Here is a 21,219-nt window from a genome sequence, read left to right as displayed (position 1 = left end):
TTACGTACATAATAAAAAAGAAATTTAATCTTCTTTAATGTAATTTTTTGACTTTTAAATTTCTTTTTTGGAAGTGAGGAGAACTTCTTTTTTTCCGTGAAGATCCACTTTGTTTTTCTAGAAGCTCATCTGAAATCTTATCTTTAAATTAAAGCAAATAAAAAGAACTTTAAATTAATCATTGTGTTCATTCGCTGTACACAATCTATTAATAGTATGTTGAAATGATTAAGTTTCTAAAGAAGATGAGTAAAGTAAATAGAGGCGATATTGCAAGCATCAATTACGTAAACCTTCTATTATTTCATAATTCAGATGTTCTTTTTCATGCACCATGTGCATTATATACTTTTTTAAATTAATGTCCTTTTCTCCTCTAGGAATGTTTCCATCACATATTTCCATAGAATCATTGTTCGTTTCATTTCCATACTATAGATCACTTTTAGTGACCTTCTACTACATATGTACCTGTTATCCTTACATTCGTAATCATTTCATCTATGCTCAATTATGTTTTAACTATCTTATATCTTTTAACTCAAATTTATCACATGACAATTGAAACTTTTGATTGACTCATATATGTAATGGAATTGAATAGTCCAAAAACTTATTGGACCATATATATGCAATACGTTACTTGCGTTTACATAGTTAAAATTAGTAAGCTGAGGTCATATTCTAGGCGTAAACATGGTAGCAATACTAATTTCATTTTCTTACATCAATTTCAAATCTATTAACTTCAATAGTTAAGTTATTTCAGGTAAATTCAATTTATACTAATTAATAAGGTGATGTGGTGCTTGAAATACAAAAGATTCTCTAAGCGGTGGCTTTACCATAAAAAGAATTTCGCACAACTTTCCTTTTTTCCTTGCCACCTTTTGTAACGTTACAATGAATTTCAGTTGCAAATTTATCACGTAAAATAACACATTTAATAATAATAAGAACTATAAATCACTACAAATCTTGACTCACAACTTCAACTGTTGTGCCATAGTCTTTGGTCTTTTGCATACTGCTATCTTCAGATTGATGCTCAACATCATCTGCATCCTTATATCTAATATCTCCTCTTGGTTGTGGCTTTTTACCCATCATAACCTTAATCAAAGTCATAAACGTAAATCTAGCTTCCCATAATGGTAAAAGAATAACAATAAAGGCCCCTACAAAACCCCAAATAAACATAACCACAATCCAACCTCTGAAAAAGGTCTTACTAAATACATATCCAGATCCATATAATGGTAATGGGAACACGATAAGGAAGAATAAGACAAACACAATAGTAGCAATAAAACCATACTTTCTTTGTCTCATAATCACATCTTGCATTTGTTCAGCCTTATCCAATTCAAATTGTGTGGATTTCTCTTGATTATAAACAATTTGTTTTGAATGATGAGATTCATCAAATTCAACATTATCATCTTGTTTAATTCCAAGTTTCCAAGTTTCCCAATCAAAATTTGCTGGTTTAATCCATACTAAAATAGGCACAATTATCAACGGAACACCAACTGCTACAGTATTTCCAGCTGCCAAAGCTTCATTTGTAGATAAGGTCGTTAAATTTATCGTACCTGATTGATGAACAGTATAACCAAACCAAACAGCTAATGAAATACAAGTTGATAAGATAGTACCAACACTGTAGGCAAAACTACTCATTTTTGTCCAGAATAATGTTGCCATCATAGGTATAACATTAACATTAACAACTATACCTGATACTGTAGTAATAAATGAGACATCAAATCCAGCATGTGCTAAACCAATTCCCATACCAATAGTAACTATACCAAAGCCAATGACAACAGAGTGTGATACTAACACGAGCTTCTTACCACTGGCATTTGGATCAAAGTATCTTTTATATATATCATGAGTGACTAAAGCTGAGACGGCAATTGTTTCTGATGAATAAGCAGCTGTAACTGCCATGAAGATCATAGTAAGAACAGCACCAACACCTCCTTTACCCATTAATGCTGCTGCTGCATATGGCATAACTAATCCATCCCCAATTTGTGCCTCTGACATTAAATTAGGATAAGTTGGAAACACACTCAAAGTTTCGATACCAGCAGCAGCTAAACCAAGAGTAGTGGCCAAACAAAAGGGAATAGTAAACCATGCTAATGAACCTAAAATATAGGATAAGCAAACTTTCTCAGGGGCTGCAGCAATAGCTTTTTGAAATAATTGCGAATCAACAGATGCTGCCCATCCAGCACCAAAAAGTACTAAACCAAAAAGACCACCTTGAACTGAGCTCAAAGTCATTAAACTTCCCTCAGCATTACCTTCAATTGGCCTTCTTTCAGCAGTGGCTGTTAAAAGCTCCCATAATTTTGCTGGTGAACCAATTGTATCATTTGTTGCATATGTATTAAACATAAATGTAAGCAAAATCACAAAAATAATAACTGTATGAGTCCAGTCAGTTAAAAAAGTTGCTTTGATACCTCCTACCAAGGTATAAATAATAACACCTATTGGGAATAAACAAATTGCAGCATCTCTGTTCATTCCGGTGATATTAGAAAACACAGACAGACCATTAATAAGTAAATTTACAGTGTATGTGACCATTTGAATGGCCGAATAACCAAAAGCAATCAAATGGGTATGTGTTGAGTATCTTACAGCAACAATTTCTTGATATGTATGACAATTAGGAGCTTTCCTTTTCATTTCAAGAGCCATACAAGAAAATATAATAATTTGGACACATGCCCCAGCACCATACCAATAAGCAGAACTAACACCATTTTGATAAGCTGATGTTGTAGAAAGTAACAATGTCAGCCCAATTGTCCATGAACTAACTATACTTGAAGCTAATAAACCTGTCAGAGAAATACTTCTTTTAGCAGTCATTAACATTTCTGAATTTTGAATTTCATTGAAGATTTTCTCAAGCAATTTGGATACTATTAACATGATCACCGCAAAAGCAAATCCTAATCCAATTACTAAACCATATCCGGTTCCTTGTGAGAACACCACTGTATTTGGTTCTGATGTTGACATACTGATTTATATTTTTACTTGTACTTTTCTATTTCTAGCAACTTTCTTGGTACAGAGCAAATGTGATTTCTTTCTTCTTATATAATAAATGTTCACCTACTAACTGCAAAATTAGAAATGGTACGTTATAATTTATTGATATCATTTTTAAGCAATCTTTATAAAAATCAGATGAAATCAAATATCTTCATCCTTTAGGTTATATTACCGATAAGTATAATTGCCGCTAAGAGGCCGCGTTATCTTTCTTAAAATTACCTTAATCTTAATCAATGCCCCTCTGATGTTAGTAAAGCCAAAGGTATACAACGGAATTTTCCTAATCGGGGCGGCGCTCTCAACTAGAAAATACAATTATTTTTTATGTTATCTGGTTCAGATAACATACAGGATTTTGCGTCCCATAGGGGAACAAAATTTTTGGTACGGTCGTAATTGCGCAGAAACTAATGCGATTGTGACTCCAAAGAAAAATCTTATTTCCTTGCCGATAGTTTTATATTTCGTTATCTGTCAAGGAAAGAGGTGGGGTGTTATCTAAAAACCTAATATTTTTTAAATACTCTAACATGTATTTGTTTTAGTTTTAGTTTCTAAGCTATACGAAGAAGTACACAAGAATAGTCATATAGAAAAAGCTAAAAAAAGCTTTCAACTTTGTACCATTATCCCCTATTCGGAAACTGCCTCCCTTAATGTATATCCCTTAGCTTTATTTATTTCATCAATGGCAATACGAGCAAATTTCACATTGTCTAATGCATTTGGCATATCTGAATGCAAGCATACAGTGAATGGACTACTTTCAAATTTCAAATTTAATACTACATCTTCAGTATCAACAACCTCATCCTTTAAGCCAGCTCTCAATACAGTTTGTTGGATTAATTCTGGTGTTTTAGTAGCATTTGGACCCGCCATAATTTTAACTAAATTACCTTCTGGCGAGTAACTCAAATCGGGATAAAATTCCTGAATGAATTCAACTCCTTCTTCAGCAGCAACTTCTTCATAATGTTTATTTTTAGCGGCCTTAACTGGTACCTTAAATACTTTAGCAGCTCTAAGAACGGCTCTCATAATTTCTTCATCCCTTTCAATGTAAAAGAAAAGTTCACCATGGGGTTTAATGTACGATAATGGTAACCCTTCTGCTTCTAAAAAGCCTTTAAGTGCACCAGTTTGATAGACTACTTCATTGTAAACATCTTCGGGAGCAAGCTTCCACTGTCTTCTACCAAAACCAAGTTTATCAGGAAGTCCAGGATGTGATCCAACTCTGACATTATATTTTTTTGCTAATCTTACTGTTTCTCTCATAATTTTTGGATCACCAGCATGACCACCACAAGCAATATTGGCTGTATCAATATAAGGCATTATTTCAGCATCGGGTCCCATCTTCCAAGGACCGTAGCCTTCACCCATATCACAATTGATCTCATATCTTGGTAAGATCTTGATATTATCTTTGGCTTCTCCACTAAGTTTCTCAGTTAATTTGGCCATAATCAGCTGCTAATAAAAATTAATAAGTTTAATGATAGTAAATCCTTCGTAACTGTATAAAAAAGTGTCCGACAAGACTTATATGTATTATTCAAATTATTAAATCGTGTAAGAGTTTAAATTCTAAGACGTTTCGGATAGCTACCTAAATGGGAAATTAATGACCATCCCAAATCGTTAGAGCCGCTAAGATGCCAAGCTAAGCGACAATAGACGAAATTAAGTTGAACCAATACTGTTGAATTATATATCGCGTAAAATCACCCTAATTAGGCGGCTTTCCTTATCTTCGATAGTCCCATTTTTTTTTTCAAGTGACAAAAGGTCCGAAATATGGGGTTGCAGCGGTGTTGCTCGATATAATTCTCGTATATATACATTCAAGTAAAACCGTATGAATATAATGCTTAAGTAATTATCAACCATTAACAATGTCTGAGTTTTTAAAGATCAAGAGGGTTTTAGTTGCTAATCGAGGTGAAATTGCATGCCGTATAATCAAATGCTGCAAAGAAAATGATTTGTACACAGTCGCAGTCTTTTCAAAGGAAGACGGTGATGCTAAACACGTTCTCGAAGCTGATGAATCTCATTTATTAGATGGAATAGGAGCTCAAGCTTATATTAATGTGGAAGAAATCGTTCAAGTAGCTAAAGATTATAAAATTGATGCTGTCGTTCCTGGTTACGGATTTTTATCAGAAAATTCTTCTTTTGCCGAAGCCTTATCTAAAGAAGGAATTCTCTTTGTTGGTCCATCAACAGAGTCTATTGAGACTTTCGGTTTGAAGCATAGTGCAAGAAAATTAGCTGAAGAAAATGATGTACCAACAGTTCCAGGTTCTGAATTAATTAACCATTATGATGAAGCTCTTTCTGAAGCTACTAGAATAGGATTTCCAGTTATGCTCAAGTCAACTGCTGGTGGGGGAGGTATGGGACTTAAAGTTTGTTATGGTCCTGATGAACTTAAATCTTCACTCACTGAAGTTATTTCTAGAGGTGAAACATTATTTAAACATTCAGGTGTTTTTCTTGAAAAATATATTTTAAATGGAAGACATATTGAAATTCAAATATTTGGTAACGGTAAAGGAGAAGCAATTGCTTACGGAGAAAGAGAATGTTCAATTCAAAGAAGACATCAAAAAGTCATTGAAGAAGCTCCAAGTCCCTTTGTTGATTCAGTTGCGGATAAAACTCTTAGAAAAAAGCTTAGTAAATGTGCAATAACGCTTGCTTCATCAATTAAATATAAATCTGCTGGTACAATAGAATTCTTAGTTGATGATGATACGGGTTCATTCTACTTTTTGGAGATGAATACAAGACTTCAGGTCGAACATGGAATAACTGAGTTAATTTATGGGGTAGATTTGATGAAATTAATGTTATTACAGGCTGACTATGAATTGAGAGGTGAAACTGGGTTACCTTTCGATACTTTAAACTTACAATATGATGATGATGGATTGCTTGTACCAAATGGTTGGGCTATTGAATGTAGAGTATATGCTGAAAATCCAGTCAAGAACTTCCAACCCAGTCCTGGAATTTTGCATTATGTTGAATTCCCAAACGAAATTGAAGGTTGTAAAATAAGGATTGATCATTGGATTGATACTGGGACAAAGGTTTCACCATACTTTGACCCATTATTGGCAAAGGTAATGGTTTGGAGTGAGACAAGAGAAACTACCAGGCAAGGAATAATTAAATGCCTTCTTGAAAGTAAAGTTCAAGGACCACCAGTCAATATTGATTATTTGGTTAGTGTGTTATCTTCTTCAGAATTTGCTGCTGGAAAGACTCTAACTTCCTTCTTAACAACCTCATTTAAATATGAACCACCATTAGTTGAATTCGTCACTTCTGGATCTTATACAACTATCCAGGATCTCCCAGGTAGATTCAAATATAATGCAGGTATTCCATTGTCTGGCCCTAGTGATCCTTTGAGTTTACAATTGGCTAATCTTATTGTAGGAAATGAAACTACCACTGAAGGTCTTGAAATAACCCACGAAGGTCCAACTCTTAGGTTTCATACTTCAGCAGTTATATGTCTCACTGGTGGTCACTTCCATTTCAAAATTAAAGGAAAGTCGATTCCAATGTTCACTGCAGTAACCATTCCCAAAGATACTGTTGTCAAGATTGGCCATGCTACAGGAATCGGAGCAAAATGTTATTTAGCTATAAGAGGTGGTTTTCCTGATGTGGCATATTACTTGGATTCCAAGAGTTGTACACCTACTTTGAACTTAGGTGGTCATCAAGGAAGAATTGTTATGCAAGGTGACTGCTTAACCATCAAAAAGGGTGATCCAGTAAACAGTATTGAATTAGGGTTTGAACTTCCTAAGAAATCACGTCCAAATTTCGATACCTTGGAAGATGATTTTTGGACAGTTAAATTGATTAGGGGTCCTCATGACTCTAGAGAGATTGTTAGTGATGAAGGTATGAATGAATTCTATAATAATTTCCACTATAAAGTCAATCACAATTCTAATAGAGGAAGTGTTCGCTTAGATGGTCCTAGTGATGTGTTCTCTAGAACTCATGGTGGAGATGGAGGTTCACATCCTTCTAATATTTTAGAATATCCATACCCAACATGTGGTATCAGTGTAGTTGGAAGTGTTATGTTCTTATTTGGTGTAGACGGAAGTACCTTATCTGGATTTGTTTGTATTGCAGTACCAGTCTTGAGTGAATGGTGGAAATTTGGACAAGCTAAAGTCGCTGCAAATATAAGGTTCAAGTTAGTCTCTTATGAAGATTCTTTAAAATTGAACAAACTAAGAACCACCTTTTTGGAGCAGGTTGAAGTTGCAATTAAATCTAAAGATGCTGAAAATTCACCAGTTTTCAAAGATGAATTAGATGAATATTCTGAAATTGAAAAAGAAAGTATTCTATATAATAGGGAACCAACCAAAGATTTACCTCAATTTACGATAAGACAAAGTGGGGAAAGAATGGTATTGATGGACTTTGGAATTGACAAGTTTAATTTGGTCAATAATGGTAGACAAAAGGTCCTTCATGATTCTATAATGAGTGAAATTCCTGAATGTGTAATTAAAATGGAAGCAAATACAGGTAGTTTAGGACTTGTATTTGACCTTGAAAAGATCAGTAGACCTTCTTTAATTGAAAAATTGGTTGAGTTAGAATCTAAAGTCCCACCTCCACATGAATTGAAGGTTAAAAGTAAACAATTTATTCTTCCTTGTTGCTTTGATCATAGTGCTATCACTCATTGTCTTGAAAGATATATGCATTCTCAAAGACCTTATGCAGCCTATTTACCTAGCAATACAGAATATGTCATGAAGATCAATTGTTTAGATCTGATTGAAGAATTTAAAAAGTGTGTAGTTGGACAAACCCAAGTTATTACAGCAGTATCATTTTTATGTGGAAATACTTTAACAGTTAATATGGATCCAAGAACTAGATTTAGAACAGGTAAATATAATCCAGCCAGAACTTTCACACCTAAAGGTGCATTGGGATCTGGTGCTATTGGTCATTCCATTTACTCTATCGATAGTCCTGGTGGATATATGATATGGGGAATGGCCTTACCAGATTTGACTTGGAATACATTCAGCAGATTGAAAAGTTCAGACACTCCTTGGTTCTTCAATAATTTTGATCAAATTGTATACTATGAAGTAACTGAAGATGAATTGACAGAAATGAACAACAAACTTTTGACAGGGAAATTTAAATTTGAAATTAAAGAAGTTGAACTTGATTTTGGAGAATATATTGATTTCTTAGATGGAATTGAAGATGAACTTGAAGAAATGAACAAGAAAAAGGATGAAGCTCTTGCTGTATTAGTTGAAGAAGAAGATATTTTATTTGAAAAATGGCAGAATGAAAAAAATGCTACTAAGAGTTCCAAAGCTACTGATGAGAGTCTTTTGAATGATCCATCCATTTTAAAAGTCACTTCTACAATGGCAGCTAATGTGTTTAAGATTCAAACAAAACTTGGTGCAAAGGTATCAGCCACTGATACTTTAATTATACTTGAAGCCATGAAAATGGAAATTCATGTCAAGGCTATAAATGATGATGATGATGAAAGTGATGAAGACGAAGAAGAAGAAGGAGGAGAATCAGACTCTAAGCGAAATGTTAATACTTCCTATGAAGTGGTAGATATTGCTATCTTAGAGGGTGACGTGGTCGTACCAGGAACACTTCTCTTCCTTTTAAAACCATGCTTAGAATAGTGATTAAAAATTAAAATAATTAAAAAAACTAAGAATTAGTATTTAGAAATTAGAACTTAAAAACTTTGTAATAAATATATTGTATATTCAACCTGACTTACTATGTAACCAAAATGCTGCAAAGTAGACTAAATTTTTTTTGCATGTGGCGTGCACATACCAATTTTCATTTTTTTCAAAAATTTTCATTTTGACTGAAGTCAATCGATTTAAGTCTATTGGATATATTCGATAGTCAAATTCACTACTGAAGAAATGTTCAAGTTTAGTAGGCCTATTATCGGGCCAGCGACCCGGAATGTGTCAATTTCCACATTTCCTATAATACGTTCTTTTTCATCTTCTTCGATTAACTTGAAAGTGGATGATGCTAAAGCGAAGTTGATGAGAGAACAGAAATTGCGAGCAAAACATAGACAAGGACCTGAATCTCATCCTTTATATATGACTGTTCCTCAAGCAATGAGATATTTACGTGCAGCAGAAGTGGGCCGTCCAGTTAAAAGAAGTACTGTATCAATTTCTATGACTATAATACCAGAAAAAGGTTCAACTCCTATATCAGGATCTGTATATCTTCCTAAACCTATCAAAGATAATTTTGTTATGGTATTTAGTTTAGATGAAGAAGTTATTAAGAAAGCAAAAGAAATGGGAGCCACATTAGCCGGAGGTCTTGAATTAATCCAAGGTATAAACGAGGGAACCATAAAGTTTGATAAAATAACACAAGCATTTGCAACTCCAGATATAGTTAAATCTTTAAAGCCTATTGCCAGACAAATTGGTCCAAAGGGTTTAATGCCAACAGAAAAAAGAGGTACTGTTTCCGATGATATTGCAAGTTTAATCTCAGAAAGTGTAGGAGCTTTAGCATTCAAACAAAAGGGTACTGATTTATCAATTGCAATTGGAAGATGTGATTTCAGTGATGAAGAAATTATAAAGAATTTAATAGCAGCTTCTACAGCTATTTATGCAGCTCAACCACCAGGAACTCCCAAACCAAATTTATTTGGTTTAACTCATATATCTTCAACTTTTGGACCTTCTATAGTTATAGATATCAAACCATAGTTAAATCTCTTGTAAATACATAAATATATATATCGTACATATCATAAATATCATATAGATAAATGAATTCTATTGCATTATCATAGTTTGTTTAGGTCACTTGATTAAGCACTGTTTATACTCGCGCGTTATTTATTTTTCATAGTTAAACAATTTATATTTACTATACTACACTATAGCAGAGTATGAAGAAGCAGATATGACCAATGAGATTTCTATAGTATCTAGTAATAAGTTCATGGGCTTAGCCGATGGGAATCTTCTTAATTGGTGTCCTACATTGAATTTAATTACTGTAACTATGAATAAAATGTCAGTATGGGTATATAGATTAAATGGAGAAAGAATATATTCAGTTAATAATAAATCACCAATTACTGCTATAACATTTATGAAAAATGGTTTATATTTTTGTCTAGCAGGTATAGATGGAAAGATTAAAATATTTGATTCGAATAATGGTAAATTAATTAAAATTTTACAATCTGATTTTAATCAAGTTAAATTAATTAATTGGAATTTTCATATATATAAGAGTTATGGAAAATTCGATAATTTATTTAAAGTTGATGTATTGGATTTTCTTCCCTTAATATCTTTAAATGAAGAAATTCCTACTTCTGATATTAATGAAATTAATAATAATTCTAATGATGTTAATTTTCTTATAATTGTTGATTCAAAACGTTTATGTATTACCTTTAATAATTTATTAGTGGTGGATGATATTTCTACTAATCTTAAAGGTATAGAATTTAAACATCATCTTGATAATAATGATTTATTCAATCAATACTTTTTAGTAGAAACAGAAGATCATAAAGATCAATTACTTCAATGGAGTATTCAAGTTAAACATAAGAAATATTTAGTTGATATAATAGTGAAAATTTGTAAAATTATTAATATACTAAGTTATTTAGAATCTCAATTACAATTTTGTCAAACTAAAGTTAAACCATTCATTCAATTATATGATAGATATTTATCAAATTTAAGTGATTGTATAGAAGGAGAAGATTTAACAGTTTACTTATTTGATTTATTATTAACTAATCTTATTCCAGAGAATACAAAGGATTATTGGTTAAATGAATTTGGAGAAAGAGGTTATAAAAGACTTAATAAACTTGGTACAGTAATGTATGATAGTTTAAGAAATGTTATGTTTGTTCAAATAATTGCTTGTTTAGAAAGATTATGTATACTTTTAAATGATTTACATTCTTTATCAAAATGGTTAAAGGATTCTGATCCACAAGAATCTTTTGGATTAAATCCACTAATGATTAATGATTTATTAATAATTACTAAGAATTTTTTAAAGAAAGTTTATAAACTTATTTGGGAAATAAATAAAGAACAAGAGTTATTTAATAATTTTATCGAGTGGATAAAGACAGAAATAATTGAAAAGATTTCAAATGATGAACCAGTTGGTATTCCTATAGTAAAAGAAACTGATATAATTTCATATTTAAATGGTAGTCTTTTTAATAGTAAAATATGGGATTATATAAATTTGGATTTAAGTAATAATGATATTTTAACTAAACAAGAAAATCCTCAATTATTACCAACATTATTAGAACAACTTACGAAAGAATTTAGAATTAAATTATTACAACCAATTTCCACGTTTTTCCGATCAAACCTAAAATTTGATTTAATAAATCTTCCAATTAATTTATCTACAAATAGTAAATTACATTATATTAATGAAAATTTTAGTATAATTACAAGTTTTTCAAAATCTTCACCAACATCATTATCATTATTGAAATTTTCCTATGAAGATCCTACCCAGGCTATTTCAAGTCAACTTGAATTTCAAAATGAAATAATTAACTATCAGGTTTATAAAGATCAAGTAATCACCTTAATAAAAGATGAAAATCAATCATATCAGATTGTAAAGTCAAATTTAACAACTCTTTCATCAAAAATAATACCATTTCCTCAATTATCTAATCCACAAAATATAACTCTAAATGCAGAATATGGATGTGTATTAGATTCAAATCGACAGAATTATATTGTATTTAAATATTAATGGGATTCTCGTTTGCATAGAAATCCCTCATCCAACTCATTTTATATTCATCACCATCCCAATAAAATTGGTTCATGGCATATTGTCGAAAATATCTACGTATATTACGATCATTTGGTATTAGATTAGTTCTTGGATGGGTCTGTTTATACTTGTGGAAATTCTTATTAATCTTTTCAGTACCAGTAGCGAAATTTATAATTTCATATAAATCTTCCTTAGGTATAGGTTTGAATTGTTCAAATAATTGTTTTACTTTTTTTATCTTTTGTATGAATACATCATCACGATTATTTATTGGTAATGGAGCACCGAATTTGTTGGTTTCATAAAAGACTTCTATTGGTTGAATGTTAATATCCCATAATTGTTGATGCTGATATAAAAATTGATATTTCTTATAGATTTCGTTCAATGGTAAAGTGGAGATTCCAATTGAATATTCTCTTGCTAATGGGAAAGAATATTGACTGATATAATTTTTTTGTGTTTTATAAAGGTCAAAATATTGCACCATTGAAATATTTTCATTCATTTGCTCGTTATTAAGTTTGTTATAAACTGATATGGATCTACGTGATGTTGATTGTGATGTTAATTCATGGATTCCATAAATTTGGGGCCAAAATGATTTAAACTGTATTGCTGGAGTAGATTGAAATTTCAGTTCCCATTCGGGAATTTTATTACCTTCTTTAAATATTACATCTAATAATTCATCAAATCGTTCATAATTATCATTTAATATATCATCATATAATTGCAAATGATGATTATACTTTGATTTTAATTTCTTCTTTGGTATCTTTTTTGATAGTTGCTCTTTAGTTTTCTCTTTTAATCTTAAAAGAATATCATCACCTAATGGTAATTTAACGATTCTTCTAAGTAAATTTCTATAACCTATTCGAGCAGAAGTCATTTATTAATTGGCTTACAGTAACAGTACAATTGTTAGTAGAATTTTAAAAAAAAAATAGTTTTTTAGTTTTTTAATTTTTCAGTGAGTGCGTATACTAATTTTTCTGTTGTTGATACGTAATTAACCATACTTAACTAACTAACAAATATCAGTAAAAGGATGGCATTAGCAGAGACAATTAGTCGGAAAATCCATAAATTGGGATTAGTTCCTAAGTTGATTAAGTTATTGCCCATAGTATCGATTTTATTGGCGATTTCAAGTATTTCATGGATATTAATATTACCATTAAATGGTAATTATAGAAATACTTATATATCAGAAAATGCTTTAATGCCATCACAAGTTACATCATTTTTTCGAGAAAGTGAATGGAATATTGTTAGAGGTTATAGAGAAGAAATTAGTAAATTAGAAAATCAATCAATTGAAATTCGAAATAATCAACTTGAAAAATGGGTAAATGATCTTGGTTTAGTTACTGCTTATCATAATAATGGTAAATTTAATGATACTTTATATGCTATTATGCATGCTCCAAGAGGTGATGATACTGAAGCTATGGTATTAGCTATACCTTGGGAAACTTCAGATAATGAATATAATGAAGGTGGAATGGCTTTAGCTATAGCATTAAGTAGATATTTTTCAAAAATGTCTATTTGGTCAAAAAATATTATAATTGTATTTGTTGAAAATAATCAATTCCCATTAAGATCTTGGGTTGAAGCTTATCATACTTCATTAGAAGAAACTGCAGGATCAATTGAAGCAGCCATTGTTCTTGAATATGGAAAAAATGGAGATTATTTTGATTATTATGAATTAATTTATGAAGGTTTAAATGGTCAATTACCCAATTTAGATTTATTAAATACGGTTAATTTAATTGGTTATCATGAAGGATTACATTGTGCTATTCAAGATACTCCATCAACTGAATTAGTTAAAGATACTTATTTTACAAGATTAAGAACATTAATTAGAGGTATAATTGCTTTAACATTAACTGGTATTAAACCAGGTGGAGGATGTGAAGCATTTTCTGGTTGGCAAATTCAAGCATTTACAATAAAGGCAAGAGGAACTAAAGGACCTCATGATGTTACCCAATTTGGTAGATTGGTTGATTCTACATTTAGATCAGTTAATAATTTATTAGAAAAGTTTCATCAATCATTTTTCTTTTATTTAATGTTATCAAAAAATCATTTTGTTTCTATTGGAACTTATTTACCTTCAGCTGTTTTAATGGCAATTGCATTTACTTTTAGTTCTTTAGGTACTATATTAATTAGTGGATTAGAAATCAATTCATTTATAAGTCATTCTGCTAAAATTTTAACTATATTTGTGATTATTGAAATTATATGTTTTATTCTTTCATTAACTTTACCATTAATTAAAGTTGATATATCAATTTTACTTATTATATTATCATTTATACCGTTAGGTTTAAAATCATCATCATCATCATCATTTAAATTGAATAAAACTACATCATTTGGATTAGTTGCTTTATCATTATTCTTTATTTCATTATTAATAACGGCCTTATTAATAGTTCATTTTTCTTTGGCTCTCTTATTAGGGTTATTTACATTACCATTAACATTTTTAGCTCAACCTAAACCGAAATTAAAGACCATCATATGTCTATTAATTTCTAATCCATTCTTTATTATATCAATTGCCGGTCAAGATATATTTCTTGGGCTTGTCACATCTTGGCATGATTTACAATGTTGGACATGGTTTGTGGTTAGTTTAGGATGGTATTCAGCTTGGTTGGGGGTAGCTGTAGGTACACTTTCAGGAGATTTTACTGTACAGGATACTACAAAAAAGCAGCAATAGTTTAGAGCAATAGCCGTATATAAAAATAATATATAATATTTATTTTATACATATATTTATTTTATACGATTAAGGTATGTATACTGTACATTATACATTCACTTATTTAAGCTTTAAATCAATAGTCTCATTGTAGTGCCATACATTTAGCTGTTTTAGGAATGTTTCGCACGCCAAATTTTATAACAGCACGCACAGAAAATAAGACGTGTATTTTTTTCATTTGTGTACCTTTTTTGGACTGTTTCGTCTCCTAATGTATCAACAAAAAAAATGTCTGACTTGATTCACTAAACATTAAATATTAAGCATTTCACTGTGTTGTGTTGTATATAATTTTAATAAATTTATTTAAACTCTATACAAATAAAAGGGGTTGATAAAGTTCATCATGTCTGCCAATTATTCTATGGATCGTAATGCATCTACTTCAGCAGCATTACGTAAACGTAAGACTATGAAGAAATCAATAAATTTTTCTATTATGATAATTGGTGAAAGTGGTTCAGGAAGATCAACTTTAATAAACACTCTTTGTGGAGGTAATTCGATTGTTCCAACTTCATCAACAGTTAAACAAGATCCATTTACAAAAAGATTAACATTAAGACAAGAAAATGTTGAATTAGAAGATAATGAAGGTCATAAAATATCTTTAAATATTATAGATACACCTAATTTTGCTAATCAAATTAATTGTGAAGATGATTTTAAAGTTATTGTAGATTTTATAAGACATCAATATGATGAAGTATTATTAGAAGAATCTCGTGTTAAACGTAATGCCAGATTTAAGGATGGTCGTATTCATGTTTTAATTTATATGATTAATGCTACAGGTCATGGATTATCTGAAATTGATGTTAAATTCTTAAGATATATTAATAATTTAGTTAATATTATACCCGTTATTTCAAAAGCTGATTCATTAACTCCAGAAGAATTAAAATTGAATAAACAATTGATTTTAGAAGATTTAATTTCTTATAATATTAGTTATTATAAATTTAATGAATATGAATATGAACAAGATTATATTGATGAAGAAATTATAGAATATAACAAATATTTAAATTCTTTAGTTCCATTTGCCATTATTGGAGCTAATGAATATAGAGAAAATCCAAATGAAGATGAAGATTTATTAAAATTAAGAGTTCTTAATCCATTAAATACTCAACCAATTAATGTTGAAAATCCTGATATTAATGATTTTACAATTTTAAAAAATGTTTTATTAATAACTCATTTAAATGAATTTAAAGAATTAACTCATGATTTAATTTATGAAAATTACAGAACTGAAGAATTATCAGGTAGAAAATTTGAATATTCTAAACAAGAAAAGAAAGAAACAGATGCACCAGTTGAAGAAGAAGAATCTAATTATTTAATAAAAGAAGAACAAATTAAACTTGAAGAAGAAAGATTGAAAAAATTCGAAGAAAGAGTTCATCAAGAATTAATTGATAAAAGAAATGAATTATTACAACGTGAAAATGAATTAAAAGAAATTGAAAGACGTTTAAGAGATGAGGGGATTAAATTTAATGATGAAGGAGAAGCAATTCAATCTAATTAATCTATTTCATTGTGTCTGTATGTATTTTAACATTGTATAGTTTGCTTTTTGGTTTTGCTATTTTTTATATAGATATAAGAACTATTAAACTTTATACTTAACAACTATTTCATCAAATATTTTATTCTTTTCCTCTAAATCAGTTAATAAAGGATGTTCAGCATCTTGAGATTTTAATTCTTTTAATAATTCATCAACTTTCTCACCTGAATTTGATAAATATTCAAAAGTAATGCTATTAGCTAAAAAATCAGGATTACCCTTTGGATTTAATGCTTTAATTTGAGCTATTATTTCTTTAGCTTCAGGAATATGTTTTAATTGTAATGTTAAAGCAAATAATACATTTAAAATTTTAAATTTACCTTGAGGATCTTCATCAAAATCACTAGATAATAATTCATCATAAAAGTAAAATGCATTATTTATATTATCTGATTCACCTTTAATTGATAATAACCAAGATTCTAATACTTGATATATTATATTATCTCTTGAAGAATCTGGGAAATTTTTAAAATTTAAGAATATTTTATTAGCAGCAATAAAATTACCCTTAACTAAATGTAATTGAACTAAAACTAAGAATGGTTCTAATTCATTAAATTTATTAAATCCTTTAGCTTCATCTATATATTCAGTTAAGATTTTAATAGCTTGATCAATATCTTTTTTTAATTTAACTAAATAAACGGCAGTTAATACAGCTTGAAGTTCAAATTCAGCACTTTTAATTCCTTCAAAATATGGTGAATCATCAACTCCAAATGATTTTAAATCATCCCATGCTCCTAATAATTGAAAGAATTGTTCATTACCAGGAAATTGAGATTTCCCATTTACAATTAATTGTGAAGCATCTTCACCTAATGCAATAATAGATCGAATTTGATATTCAAGTACTTTTAATTGATGTTCTTGTGAAAATTGATCTAAAGCATAAGCTTTAACTTTTTGAAATTGTCCAGTATAAAATTGGTTTCTTATATTATACAATTCTCCAGAATCTCCGAATGCGTCCATTTCGTATAATTTTATTTCTTATTGGTAATAATCAAACTATTACCTGTTTTCATTCATTCATTCTCAATTTTGTTCACTTCATTCGACGTGTTAGATTCTCCTACTAAAATTTGGGTGTGCGGTATGGATGTACTTTTTTTTATTACTATTTACAAGATCTACATAACTTATTTATTGTTTTTACGAATAGCATCCCAAGCAGATGTAGTTTGTTCATGAGAAGTATTGGAAGTAACTTCGTTATCATCAAAATCATTAAATGGATCATCATCATCTGTAGAAATTGATTTTTTACGGTCATCAATTGCAAATCCATTAGAAATACGAATTTTATCCCATTGAGTTAATGGAGTTGTAGAACTCTCATTTTGAGACATGTGTGGTGGGGGACTATAATGAACTTCATGTTGTTTCAGTTTCGAGAATGTTCTGGGATCTTTAGCAATGAATGAACTATCCTTAGCAGTTCGTAAATAATATAAATAAAATAATCCCAATTGATGATAATCCATTGCTCGCCATATCTCTTGATGTTTTAAATCTCTTTGCGCACTCTGATTGAAATAGTATTTACCTGCCAATTGATTTGAAACTAATAAAGTTGTTAATCCAATGAAAAATGATCCAAATGGCTTATATATTTTACCTCCTGCTGGTAACAGTTTTGTTTGACTTATTTTATAAATTGTTGGTGCAAATGCTCCAATTGCTGCTGCTCCATATCCCATAAAATTGGTTCGTAATAATGCACGCCCCAATTCACTGGCTAACTCTTCTCTATCTTCAGGACTAAGCTTTTGATCTGCTTCATAGAAGTGAACACTGGCTTCAAACTGTTGAGGGGAGAGTTTCTCTAATAATGGATTTTCTTCTCTTGATGTCATATTGATCTTGTCAATAAGTAAGTTCTAAGTTTCAGTTTCTTAGTTGTATTTGTGAGTCGGTTTTTTTCTGAGTTTACGTTTTATCGCAATCCTACAAATCCTTTACTTTGTACATGTTTGGTGTGTATTATATATATAATTCGTCTATTGACATCTACAACAGTCATTAAGACTAAGACTAGACAAGTTTGTTATCATTTCTCTTTTCTTCTCTCAAGTTGACTAATTGTTTAATAACTTCATCAACTTTAATCATGGCATTCTTACCTTGTTCTTCTGGAATATCTCTATTTCTAACATTAACACTTTCACTTTGTTCTTCATCTTCACCAACAATGAAAATAAAATTATATTTATACACTTGACCAGTTCTAATCTTCTTTGGTAAAGTATTACCACTGACATCAACATCAACATAAAATTGATATTCATCATTTAATTTCTTTTGAAGTTTCTTACCATAATCATAATATTTAGGTCCAACAGGAACAATCAAAATTTGTCTTGGTGATAACCAGAATGGCCATTTACCCTTGAAATGTTCAATTAAAATACCAGTCATTCTTTCGACTGAACCTAAAATAGCTCTATGAATCATAACTGGTCTGGAAGTAGACAGACCTTTATCATTAGTTTCAGCCTTATATTCTAATTCAAATCTAGCTGGTAATTGGAAATCTAATTGAATAGTAGCACATTGGAATTCTCTCTTCATAGCATCTCTAATCATAATATCAATCTTTGGACCATAAAATGCACCATCAGCTGGATTTAATTCCCAGTTACCTTTACCTTGGAAATCATCTAAAGCCTTTTCTAATTTAGCTTCAGCTAAATCCCAAGTGGCGATATCACCAACAAATTTATCTGGTCTAGTAGATAATTCCATTCTAAATTCAAAACCGAATACACCATAAACTCTTCTTAAGAAATCAAATACACCAGCAAATTCAGTATTAATTTGATCAACAGTACAGAAAATATGAGCATCATCTTGTTGGAAACGTCTAACTCTAGTTAAACCAGATAAAGCTCCAGAAAATTCATTTCTATGTAAAACACCAAAATCAGCAACACGCCAAGGTAATTCACGATAAGATCTTTCTCTTGATTTAAATAAGATACAATGACCAGGACAATTCATTGGTTTTAAACCAAAAGTTTCCTTTTCAACTTCAAATGAAAACATATTTTCCTTATAATTTTGCCAATGACCTGAAGTTTCCCATAATTTAGAATTAAACATATTTGGAGTAATAACTTCATCATAACCTCTTAATTTATATTCAGCTCTAATAAATTCAACTAAAGCATTATAAATTCTAGTACCATGAGGAGTCCAAAAGGCAGAACCTGGAGACATTTCATTAAAGAAAAATAATTCTTGTTCTTTACCAATTTTTCTATGATCTCTTTCAGCAGCTTCCTTTAAGAAATTTAAATGTTCAGTCATTAATTTCTTATCTGGGAAAGAAATACCATAAACTCTTTGTAATGAATCATTAGTAGAATCACCTAAGAAATATGAAGCAGAATTCTTTAAAACTTTAAAAGCTTTAATTCTGCCAGAATGAGGAATATGAGGACCAACACATAAATCAATTAATGGACCACATCTATAAACAGTAGTTGAAGTACCATCTGGGATTTTATCACTAATAAATTTGACCTTATATTTATTATAGTGGAACATCTTTAATAAATCTTCTTTAGTCATTTCTAATCTTTCGAATCTTTGTTTTTCTTTAATAGCTTTAGTAGCAACTTGTTCAAGATTACTAAAGTCACCTTGAGTAACAGCAGTTTCACCATCATTGATAGACATATCATAAAAGAATCCATCATCAGTTGGTGGACCATGAGATAAATGAGATCCAAAGTGACATTCACAAGCTTCACCCAAAATATGGGCAGAAGAATGCCAGAATACAGCTTTACCTTCTGGATGTTCAAAATCTAAAAATTCTAAATTAACATCTTCTTCTAAAGGTCTTGGTAAATCCCATAATTGTTTACCATTGATTCTTGAAATGACTTGTCTTTCAAAAAATGATTTACCAATAGAAGAAGCTATATCAGCTGGAGAAGTTTCATATGCAATCCCTTCTTTAACAGTACCATCTTTTAAAGTAATTTTAATTGGTTTATGTTCACGTTTTTGAATATCTTCGTCATACTTGGCCTTTAATTCATCAAAAAGTCTTATACGTTCTTCAATGAATTCTGGTTGAGGGTCCAAAAACAATGGGGCCTTTGGAGCCTTTTCCTTCTTGTTGTCCTTAACAGACAATTTAGCAACTTGTTCTTCCATAATTGAATGGTTAAATTCGTATTTAACTATGCTTTGACTTCGAGATGTACCAATTTTATATAGGCAAGTAAAAAAAAATTTTGGGGATCGTGTCGTTTTGACAAATTTAATGCGAAATGAGTAATCGCTACTGGAGTAAGTATAAAGAGTTAGAGTGTTAGTTTGTTAGTTGTTAATTCATAATATACATTAAAATATGAAATTGGGTAATATATACATATTTACAAGGAAGGGGACGCTTTAAAATGACTTTGGAGCTAATGAAGCAATTTTTGTGTATTCTAATTCTCTTAATTCTTTAGCAACTACTGAAGAAACTCTAGTACCTAATGGTTCACCATTCTTATTAATTAAGACACAAGCATTATCATCAAAACGTACTACTGAACCATCTGGTCTTCTAAATGGAGCCTTTTGTCTAACAACAACTGCACGACATATATCTCTTCTTTTAACTTTATTCGAACTTTGACCCGTTATATCAGTTTGTAAAGCTCTAGCTTTTTTAACAACTACGGTGATTTCATCACCTATTTTGGCACAATTTCTAGGACCATGACGTAAAACTTTGATACATTCCACTACCAAAGCTCCAGAGTTATCCACAACGTTCAACAAAGTCTTTAAATATATCATTATAACTGTAAAACTAGCTGTACCTTCCGAATTAAACTCTTTCAAAGCTTCAAGTTCAAGA

The 21,219-nt window shown here is 30.4% G+C and overlaps 12 protein-coding genes across 12 annotated transcripts; 5 read left to right on the top strand and 7 right to left on the bottom strand. All coding sequences in view use genetic code 12, as the record gives it.

Annotated features, from left to right (window-relative positions):
* Positions 1-969: 969 nt before the first annotated feature.
* On the bottom strand, positions 970-3,263 carry RJT21DRAFT_138102 (sodium:solute symporter family protein; the record flags this gene model as incomplete). The annotated part of the gene is made up of 1 exon (XM_064883315.1): positions 970-3,263. The coding sequence occupies exon 1, from the start codon at positions 3,046-3,048 to the stop codon at positions 970-972; it is 2,079 nt and encodes a 692-aa protein (XP_064739014.1). The 5' UTR covers positions 3,049-3,263.
* A 313-nt stretch (positions 3,264-3,576) lies between these two features.
* On the bottom strand, positions 3,577-4,678 carry RJT21DRAFT_18527 (uncharacterized protein). The gene has a single exon (XM_064883615.1). The coding sequence runs from the start codon at positions 4,555-4,557 to the stop codon at positions 3,721-3,723; it is 837 nt and encodes a 278-aa protein (XP_064739013.1). The 5' UTR covers positions 4,558-4,678; the 3' UTR covers positions 3,577-3,720.
* Positions 4,679-5,090: 412 nt separating this feature from the next.
* On the top strand, positions 5,091-8,866 carry RJT21DRAFT_92282 (acyl-CoA carboxylase biotin carboxyl carrier protein subunit). Its single transcript, XM_064885665.1, has one exon. It carries the CDS (start codon positions 5,463-5,465, stop codon positions 8,811-8,813), a length of 3,351 nt encoding a protein of 1,116 aa, XP_064739012.1. The 5' UTR covers positions 5,091-5,462; the 3' UTR covers positions 8,814-8,866.
* A 92-nt stretch (positions 8,867-8,958) lies between these two features.
* RJT21DRAFT_118265 (mitochondrial 54S ribosomal protein uL1m) lies at positions 8,959-9,928 on the top strand. Its single transcript, XM_064880980.1, has one exon. It carries the CDS (start codon positions 9,069-9,071, stop codon positions 9,888-9,890), a length of 822 nt encoding a protein of 273 aa, XP_064739011.1. The 5' UTR covers positions 8,959-9,068; the 3' UTR covers positions 9,891-9,928.
* A 161-nt stretch (positions 9,929-10,089) lies between these two features.
* On the top strand, positions 10,090-11,943 carry RJT21DRAFT_81773 (anaphase promoting complex subunit 4; the record flags this gene model as incomplete). The annotated part of the gene is made up of 1 exon (XM_064885299.1): positions 10,090-11,943. One exon carries the CDS (start codon positions 10,090-10,092, stop codon positions 11,941-11,943), a length of 1,854 nt encoding a protein of 617 aa, XP_064739010.1.
* A 27-nt stretch (positions 11,944-11,970) lies between these two features.
* Positions 11,971-12,889, bottom strand: RJT21DRAFT_124833 (uncharacterized protein; the record flags this gene model as incomplete). The annotated part of the gene is made up of 2 exons (XM_064882800.1): positions 12,052-12,889; positions 11,971-11,978 (listed from the first exon to the last, which is right to left on the bottom strand). Exons 1-2 carry the CDS (start codon positions 12,863-12,865, stop codon positions 11,971-11,973), a joined length of 822 nt encoding a protein of 273 aa, XP_064739009.1. The 5' UTR covers positions 12,866-12,889.
* Positions 12,890-13,005: 116 nt separating this feature from the next.
* On the top strand, positions 13,006-14,978 carry RJT21DRAFT_118263 (GPI-anchor transamidase subunit). The gene has a single exon (XM_064880979.1). It carries the CDS (start codon positions 13,025-13,027, stop codon positions 14,720-14,722), a length of 1,698 nt encoding a protein of 565 aa, XP_064739008.1. The 5' UTR covers positions 13,006-13,024; the 3' UTR covers positions 14,723-14,978.
* Positions 14,979-15,003: 25 nt separating this feature from the next.
* CDC11 (septin) lies at positions 15,004-16,346 on the top strand. Its single transcript, XM_064883613.1, has one exon. It carries the CDS (start codon positions 15,114-15,116, stop codon positions 16,302-16,304), a length of 1,191 nt encoding a protein of 396 aa, XP_064739007.1. The 5' UTR covers positions 15,004-15,113; the 3' UTR covers positions 16,305-16,346.
* Positions 16,347-17,406, bottom strand: RJT21DRAFT_18512 (coatomer subunit epsilon). Its single transcript, XM_064883614.1, has one exon. The coding sequence runs from the start codon at positions 17,325-17,327 to the stop codon at positions 16,389-16,391; it is 939 nt and encodes a 312-aa protein (XP_064739006.1). The 5' UTR covers positions 17,328-17,406; the 3' UTR covers positions 16,347-16,388.
* Positions 17,407-17,448: 42 nt separating this feature from the next.
* RJT21DRAFT_18509 (PUP1 family protein) lies at positions 17,449-18,307 on the bottom strand. Its single transcript, XM_064883612.1, has one exon. The coding sequence runs from the start codon at positions 18,209-18,211 to the stop codon at positions 17,495-17,497; it is 717 nt and encodes a 238-aa protein (XP_064739005.1). The 5' UTR covers positions 18,212-18,307; the 3' UTR covers positions 17,449-17,494.
* A 1-nt stretch (position 18,308) lies between these two features.
* THS1 (threonine--tRNA ligase) lies at positions 18,309-20,677 on the bottom strand. The gene has a single exon (XM_064883611.1). The coding sequence runs from the start codon at positions 20,520-20,522 to the stop codon at positions 18,390-18,392; it is 2,133 nt and encodes a 710-aa protein (XP_064739004.1). The 5' UTR covers positions 20,523-20,677; the 3' UTR covers positions 18,309-18,389.
* Positions 20,678-20,691: 14 nt separating this feature from the next.
* On the bottom strand, positions 20,692-21,201 carry RJT21DRAFT_118260 (mitochondrial 54S ribosomal protein uL14m). Its single transcript, XM_064880978.1, has one exon. The coding sequence runs from the start codon at positions 21,156-21,158 to the stop codon at positions 20,763-20,765; it is 396 nt and encodes a 131-aa protein (XP_064739003.1). The 5' UTR covers positions 21,159-21,201; the 3' UTR covers positions 20,692-20,762.
* Positions 21,202-21,219: the final 18 nt, after the last annotated feature.

Source organism: Scheffersomyces amazonensis, assembly GCF_036850825.1.
Source record: "Scheffersomyces amazonensis strain UFMG-HMD-26.3 chromosome Unknown RJT21scaffold_2, whole genome shotgun sequence".
Taxonomy (NCBI): domain Eukaryota; kingdom Fungi; phylum Ascomycota; class Pichiomycetes; order Serinales; family Debaryomycetaceae; genus Scheffersomyces; species Scheffersomyces amazonensis.
The sequence above is the reverse complement of the archived record's forward strand: the minus strand, read 5'-3'. Positions and strand labels throughout refer to the sequence as shown.